General features: G+C 42.3%; 1 protein-coding gene across 1 annotated transcript in view; it reads right to left on the reverse strand.

The window, feature by feature from the left end:
• Positions 1–961: 961 nt before the first annotated feature.
• The window catches only part of LOC103582001 (mitogen-activated protein kinase kinase kinase kinase 4-like), a gene marked incomplete at its 3' end in the record, with an annotated part of 22,420 nt that continues 15,031 nt past the window's right edge, over positions 962–8,350 (reverse strand). The window contains exon 6 of the mRNA XM_008563692.1: positions 962–1,107. Within this exon, the coding sequence (XP_008561914.1) occupies positions 962–1,107 (146 nt within the window). The remainder of the gene's footprint in view (positions 1,108–8,350) is intronic.

Consider the following 8,350-nt stretch of genomic DNA (forward strand, 5'->3'; position numbering starts at 1 on the left):
CAGAAGCCAGTCACAAAGGACCAGAGTAAAGCTTTGGGGATGAGGGGGTATTTGGAGGGTAACATCAAAGGGGTGTGCGATGTCTTCTCAGAGTAATAAAAATGTTTAAAACTTGTGTTAGTGATGAATGCAGAACCCTAAGGGCCACTGAACTCTGTACTTTATTTTTTAGTTTTTTTTTTTTTTTTGGACTGGTAAGGGGATCGCATCCCTCAGCACGGTGTCCACACCACGCGCAGCCACTGAGCACACCGGCCATCCCTATATAGGGATCCGAACCCGTGGCCTTGGTGATATCAGCACCGCACTCACCCAAGTGAGCCACGGGAGGCCCCTTGAACTGTGTACTTTAAAAGAGTTAATTGCGTGGTATGTGAGTATGTCAAGAAAGCTGTTAAAACTGAATAAAGGATGCATTCAGGATCACTTATTGGGGAGTTGTTTAACACTCGTTTCTAATGGCTGTAGTTATATCTTATTTCTAAACAAATGTAAGGAAGCAACAGGATTGCTTTGCTCAAGGTTCGTACACATCCCGCCACAGAGCTTCTGGCAGTACGCTACCAGAACTTCACGCCTTAGACCAAAATAGAAATGAACGTTTTTTTTTTTTCTATCACTTTGTGCTGCAACATCTAGTTCAAATTGCCTAGAACCAAGCAAACCAGGATTGGACTTAGGAATCAAGGGTCCTGCAGTGTTGCTACAGCAACCCAAGCCACAGCTGGGGACTGGTGAGTATCACGGGCCTGTCATAGGACAAGGTGGCCTCATGCCCAGCGTGGTAGAGCTCCGCACCCCTCCTGGGGCCTGGCTAGACCACAGCCCTTCCTCACTGGTCCCACACAGCACAGGAGGGCTGGTTGTACATTTATGTTACTAAGGAAACCAGAGCCATTCTTTACATGGGTTCAAAAGTGTTCCAAGTGGCTCATGGACTGTTTGCCACCCTGGTACATACCTAGCCCCATCCACCCTAAGGCAGGCAGATGCTGGAGGGCACCGAAGGGACCTGAGGTCCTCTATATCCTTGAGAGGCACGGGTGTGGCCAAACTCTGAAGTTGCCCATTTCGTCCCCTTGGACAATTCTGATTGTCCCGTTCACACTGCAAAATTTAATAAATGGTTGTTAAATCTGAGAACAATCTCAGCTCATATGCAGCCCCTGTACCTGACAGAAAATAGTGAACAAGATAACACTATGCCAAGCCATTAGGGAATAGAGTTCAATATGCACAGAGAAGTTAGGCAGGGCACAGGCAAAGATGTGACAGTTTCGGTAAGATTTTGAAACATGGATAAAATATGATTAACCCTGAGATGAAGACAGAGGTAGGTCAGGTATGAGAACCTAATATGTGAGCACACATTTCTTCTTCTATCCTATTCCCAACTTTTAGTTCCTTAACCATTTTACTCTTTAAAATACTCCAACTACTTCTAAGGTGAAACATGGGCATTTTTTTTTAAGTGACAGATGGCTGAGTAAGCAGCAGTTTTACTGCATCTCTGAATGTGATGCACAAACACAGCGCTGGTGGTGGCTAGAGGGGCTGATGTGATCCTTGCTTCCATATTGGAGTAGAAGACATACATGACAGTCTCAAGAAAACTCCACCAGACTTTTATTCCTAATCGCCCACCAGCTGCAACAAACAGCAAGTAGGAAAAGGAAAAAACTTACTCATCTGGTGGCCTAGGTATTTACAATTTCATTTTCACTTAGGAGAAATAAACAACATACATCTAGTACGAAGCACAAACGAGTTAGTGGACTAACATTTAACTGATGATGATGGAGCACGGGCAGCTCTGGAGGCTTAGGCAAGGTGGTCCCAGATCTGTCAAATGGGGATCACACTGACTAGACATATGGGGGATCCATGGGGCACCCCAGCACTTAGGCACAATGACTTTACAATGAAGGAGCTCCAATAACTAGGCCAAGTTAATATTTATGTGCCAAATTGAGAAAGAGCCACTTCGGTTGTCGTATTATGTACAGATAACATGCTATTTTGTTTTTTGATCCAATTAAGGATGAGCTTTACTCCATTTTGGGTTCAGGAACATCGCAATAAAGAGCTCATCACCCATTTCATCTCTGAGACCTTTGGACAAACGCTGGCTACTTTCATAACCTATGCCTGGGTATCCTTTGGGCAAGCTCCTGCTGTCTGAGACAGCGGGGTGTGGGAGCCCACTCTGGCCCAGGTGGCTCAGGGCAGGAGGTGTGCATAAAATATGGATCCTCACAGGAAGAAAACACTCTGAAGGGTCATAACATATTTGAAACTCATGCCACATAAAACAGGTGTCATTTTTTACTTTTATTTACGAAAAGAAAAGGGGGTGGGGGAGGATGACAACAGCGGTTTTCACACAGTAGACAAGTTAGCACTGAAAAAAAAAGGGGGGTGTACTTGCCACCAGTCTGCTTTGCAGCTTTATAATTGGTAAATCTGATGCAGTTTGTCATTATATTACTACTTAGCAAATTTATAATTGGAAAATTAGGGATTATGAATCACCGTAACTGTGCTACAACTAAGACAAAAACCTAAATAACCCATAAAAAAATCACTAAAATAAACCATAAATATGTGATGCACATCAGTGTAAGGAAACCGATTTCGTAAACATTTTCTCCAACATTACGTGCATGAGAAAAATTCAAAACACTGCACTCAATAGAGAAAAGGGCTACTCTGATTTACATACAGAAAGGTATTAATCATTAAAGCGTTGACTAAACTGAGAGACATATTTGTGTTGCTGTGTACAGCACTCCTGCAACAGTCCAATGTTCCACATTTAATGACATCATCGTAACTCTGTTTTCTCTTGTAATTTTGCCATATTGGCACTGCTGTGAAGTCACTACACTGTAGAAGGGAAAAAAATCATTTCTTCCCTAGAAGAATCTAAAATTTCAACAGCTTATAAACTTTTATGGAGAAATCTCACTGGGTACCTGCATCAAGCTGTAGCAACAGTCTTGGTTTACAAGGTACTGAAGTCAAGAAGGGAAAGAGGATAGGACAGTTAAGGAAAGGACACACCAGGGGCCCACCCAGAAGGACAAACAGCTGTCCAGCTTCAGTGGATTAGGCCCAGCAATAGAGTCATCAAGAGAAGACCCACTGGGTGCCTGGCACAGTGCAAGCAGGACAGCCACGATCTGACCTGCGCCCAAGGTCCCATTACCACACCCTCTTAAGGGAAAGCCAATTTTTGTCAAGTTCCTAAATACTCAGTAATTCCAATGAAACACCATTTGCATTATTTGCTGCTTGACCTATAGACATCGGCTTCCAGTCTGTGCATACTCTAGGACCACAACACCACATCTTCTGTCACTTCTCCCTTATTGGCATTGGACATTTGGAATTTCTTCAAAGACACTTACCCACCTTTTCCTGCTCTCCAAAGCCAAGGAGGAGCTGCAAATAGCCGAGCTGTTCTTTATTCTCCTGATATGTGCACATGTGTGTTCACTGTGGTGCATTTCATCATATGAAAAGCCTAAACATGGATAGGAAATGGCCAGCAGGAACTTGGCTCTGACTACAGTCCAGGGGTGAGGAAATCCAGCCTATCTCAAATCCTTTCCAAAGGTGCAATCAACTCTCAACCTTCTCTAGGGTAACTACAAACTAGCAAAAAAGAACCAGTTCTTTCTGCTTTGGCCATTAAAGTCACACAAATGGAAAATCCATTTCCATCTCCTTGTCCCTCCAAAAGAAAGTACGGCTTTCTTAGCTGATTTTGTCTGTATGGGAGTGTACGACCAGCTGTTCTTCTGGCATTTGTTGAGTGTCTGAATTTCTTCCTAGATTTTTGTAGTTCAAAGGAAAGCCTTTAGTGAAAATGCTGAACCAAGAGTAAGAGAATGACATGGTCAGAATGGAAGCCAAATGAGATGCAGAAGCTGTATTATACCTAAAACACAGAAAGATGCCATTGTTATGAATAAGCAGAATTAACTACATTCCTGTAAGTTTAGTGCATTGCATTTTTAGAAAAGGGAAATACCCCCACCCCCAAGAAAAGGTTCCTGCAACACTGAACAGTTTGTGTGACTATTCTAACGTGACCACCTGTCTGCAACCAAACCACAGTTAAGAGCAATGAGATCTCTTGTGTCGTAGGCTGCAGTGGCCCCATCAACCACTAATGCTGCATCTGGTGAGACTGAAGTGCTCTGCTTTCTAACCTTACAAAGCAGATTGCATTAGCCGCAGGACTATTTCCCACTTGCATGGACAGTTTTCTTGGGTCTGCTGAGGCTTCTGACAAAATAATAGTCAAACTTCAATCTGATAGTTTAGGAATTAAGATTAAATTAAATGTTAATGGTTTCCTCCAAAAACACATAAACTAAATCACCTCTCATTGCATTAAAGAAATGAGGTAGGCAAAAAAAATAAACATCTGGATTGAGGGTTTTTTTTCTTCTGCAAGTGCAGACTGTGCTAAAGCTGTTGTTGCACTTCAAGGTTTAAATAAAAATTAAACCTTTAACTGAGGCAGTGCTAATACTGTCACACGACAGAGTTCTGGCCATTACACAAAATGCACATATTTTCTTTTTCTTTTTTTAGAATGATTTGCTCATGATTTAGGCAAAACTGGGTACACAGAAAAATGACTGGGTTCTGGGCCACGATCCACCCCCCCACCCCCCAAAATCCAAAGAAACAAAATGAGACCCTTCAACCTATCCCACTCCACCTCCCTAGCCCCACCCACAAAGGCTATCCTAGTAACTGTCTTTCACTTTTTATAAATATTAACTTCTTAAACCTGCACCTTTCTTTTGTCCACATATCTTTTGTCACATTAACAAAAACGGAATGTCAGTTAAATACATTGTTAATGTTACTATATTAAATCTGCTCTCTGCTTCGTCAACCTGCTCCTTATACCACCACTTTCACCTCCTTGTGCCCACTGCCAGTAAAACCAACAGCATGTTCACTGTCGCCACCTTCAGACACCCATAAGACAGTCATTCAGAGACGAGGAATTCTGGAGCTGCAGGAAAGTGTCTGCTTCCCAGTCTGATGCTCAATCCCCAACACTTAAAGCACCTGATGGTAGAATCTGAACAGCACCAAGCTGCATTGCAGCCTTGATTTATTTTTGAGTAAAGAAAAGAAGAGAACAGGCATAAACTGGTAAAAGAAGAACAGGAAGGAAGGGAGAGAGAGAATCCAGCACGTGAGGTCTGCACACACACCTGTCCTGGCTGCACCAGTGCAGCTCCGAGCTCCAGTTGCAAGGAATTCCAAGTTCTCAGGACCCTGAATACCCTGGAGGCCAGCAATCCTGGATCACACTGCTTCTACCAGCTCAGAAGCAAAGTCCTGCCTAAAGTCATGAAATAAACCTGACTGCTGCCACCAGACTGAACAGAGGCAAAGAACACCTGCCAAAACAAAAGAATGGAAGGAAGTTACTACAGCCACAGGGTACCTTCCATGGGAGCAGGGCTTCCTGTGGTCCCCAGCCAGAAAACTTAAGCCACCACCACACTCTACACTGCCATGTGCCATAAGTTTAGACCCTAAAGAACCTTTTCAAAAGAAACCATGGGATAATTTATTATTTGTAAGAAGTGACGATCTATAGCTTATTTTATAATAACTAAAGATTATTAACTGGGTAATTCCTTATACATTGCCATATTGAGAAAACTCAAAGGAAAAAAAATATGATGTCTCTGAAATTGGGTTATTTCTTTCCACTTCCACTGTTAACACCTTCTAAAAGACAAACATATTTGAAAACTGCAATGAGCAACAGGAAAGACCCCTCAGCAACTAATTTCACTCTTTTTTAAAAAATTAGGTAAAAAAATGTATTAATCTCTTCATATGACTCTATAGGTAAAGCAATATGCTTTATTGTGTGCCTTTTATTAATATGTTAAGGGATATGATGTCATACATGATAAAAATACTGAAAAGCCTGAATTTCAAAGAATGTTATAGTTAAGGCTACGTTAAATATACTCAGAAAAAACCGTAAGCCAAAAAACTGGCAAAACCCTGGATTATGCCTGAGTTGAATAGATTTTCAAGTTAACAGATTTGGGAGATACTATACAGGAAAAAACCGTAAACCCCATTCACAAATAAGGCACAGGACTGCAGGAGACAGTGGGCTGGTGGGGATGTGCCGTTTGCGTTTAGTGTGTGGTTATGCAGCAGCAGGACCAGCTGTCAAGGAGATGTGAGGCTCTCTTCTTTCTCATGTTGAGTTTCTGAGTTTAATCTGAGAAGTCAGCCTGCAGGTTGGTGCTAAAATGTTTGCTATATCTCAATATGAGACAAGAGGTGGAAATATCCTTAAGAGGAAGTTTCTTTTTTTTTTTTCCTTTTTGTCTTTTTCACTGACCGGTAACGGGATCGTAACCCTCGGTGTCACGCCCGTACCGGGGACCGGCAACGGGATCGCAACCCTCGGTGTTGCACCCGCACCACACTCAGCCAGTGAGCGGGAACCGGTCTCCACATGGGATCCGAACCCTCAGCGGGAGCGCCGCCACACTCCCAACCGGCGCACTTCTCCAGTGCGCCACCGGGCAGGCCCAAGAGGCAAGTTTCTAAGGCCGCAGTGCATTGCCTTAGGTGATCAGACATGCCTTCATCCTACTGGACAGAGTGGGGGAAGGCTGGACTTGGTAAAGGTCAGCACCACCCTCAATGTCCTTCCCACAGCAGGCTGGGATGGGCCAGCACCCTGGGCTATCGATCTGCTCCACAACCAGGCTGGTTTGGGAGGGACTCTCCAAGAGAGAGTCACCGCCAGAGCAGATAGGGATGTTGTGGCCAGTTCTGAAAAGGAAAGGGGCTTTGACATCCTAGCGAGGTGCAGGAGTTGTGGTGCTTCTGCACAAAATGAATTCTACTGTTTAACATTTCTGATGTGCAAACCAGGAAGCTATTTCACTGCTCAAAAAGCAGACTAACAAGTGTTATCTTTCTGCTACACATCAGAGAAGAATCTTTACCTCACCCAACTGCATGGGTGGTTCCTTCCACTCATAACAGAATCCCATCCAACTAAATCGGCAGCTTTAAACTTCCCTATCCCCAAATGAAATACAGCCTAGACAGGTCACATAATACGGTGAAAAAATAATCCATGAAAGCAAACATATGATGATTTCTACAGACACAAATACTTACATCCCCTCACAATAAAAAACAAACTAAAATGCACTCCAATCCCAACAAACTTGCATACAAGTGATGTCTAAAATTTCCTGGATGAATTTATTTCAGAATCTATCCAAGCGCCAAGGAAATTCATCACCAAACTCCATGGAAAATAAACCACTGCTAAAAGATAGCAGAACTAAAAAGAAGCCATAAGGTAACTATTACCTGTCATTGCGTTCACTTAGAAATTTTAGTCTTTGACATTACCTGTCATTGCATTCACTTAGGAATTTTAGTCTTTGAGCTCTTTTGTGCATAAACACACATCCAAGTGGCCAGTTTCCACAGAGCGGATCTCTATAGCCTTTTCTCCCAAGACCATTGTCTGATTGGATTGAGTACATGCTTTCGGGAGGAAAAAAAAAAGCAAATCATTCAAGACAAGGAAACAGCCTTGAAAAGATGTACTTATGTCACACCCACCCACCCACAAACACACACCCCTACCTAAATGGCTAGCATTTGAGGATTTTTGTTTTTAAGAAACTTTGCCTTCCTAATTGCCTAGTCTATCCTAGCAAGTGGTAATCTTAATCAATGGTTCAATCTATTAATTTCCCTCAGGCTTTACATGCTTATCTTGAAAAATGACCCACTGAGTTTACTTTATTAGTGCACATGTTTTCATCAATCCAGTCATAAGAGAAGGCACGAAGAAGAAATGATGAGTAGACAGACGTGACTTAATTGTAATAAAACAAAAATAGTTTTGGGATATGAATATAAACCTATGAAAATTTCAAACATCAGCCCTTATTCTCAAATGCAAAGCAGAAGACTGTGTATGAGGCTGTGTGTCTGGCTGTAGCTCTGCCACTCCCAAGAGCAAATCGCTTCCCTTTCTGTCTCCCTTTCCTTTCCACAGATTGGTCAACAAAAACACCTGTCCTATTTTCTCCAGATATCTTAAGTTAAATTAAATGAGAGACTGTTGAGTTTTAAAAAATATAAAATAATTACTTGGATTTTGTTCTAAAATAGACCAATAACTATTTCCATGGTCTGCAACTGAACTTTCCACTATCTATTGCCATCTCTTCTGCTAAATGGCCAGAAGAGTTAAACCACAGGTAAAATTAGTATGATAAATATATGCAGTCTTAGAGAAGGCTCCACTTTC

The sequence above is a fragment of the Galeopterus variegatus genome, unplaced genomic scaffold (assembly GCF_000696425.1).
Source record: "Galeopterus variegatus unplaced genomic scaffold, G_variegatus-3.0.2 Scaffold14560, whole genome shotgun sequence".
Classification (NCBI taxonomy): domain Eukaryota; kingdom Metazoa; phylum Chordata; class Mammalia; order Dermoptera; family Cynocephalidae; genus Galeopterus; species Galeopterus variegatus.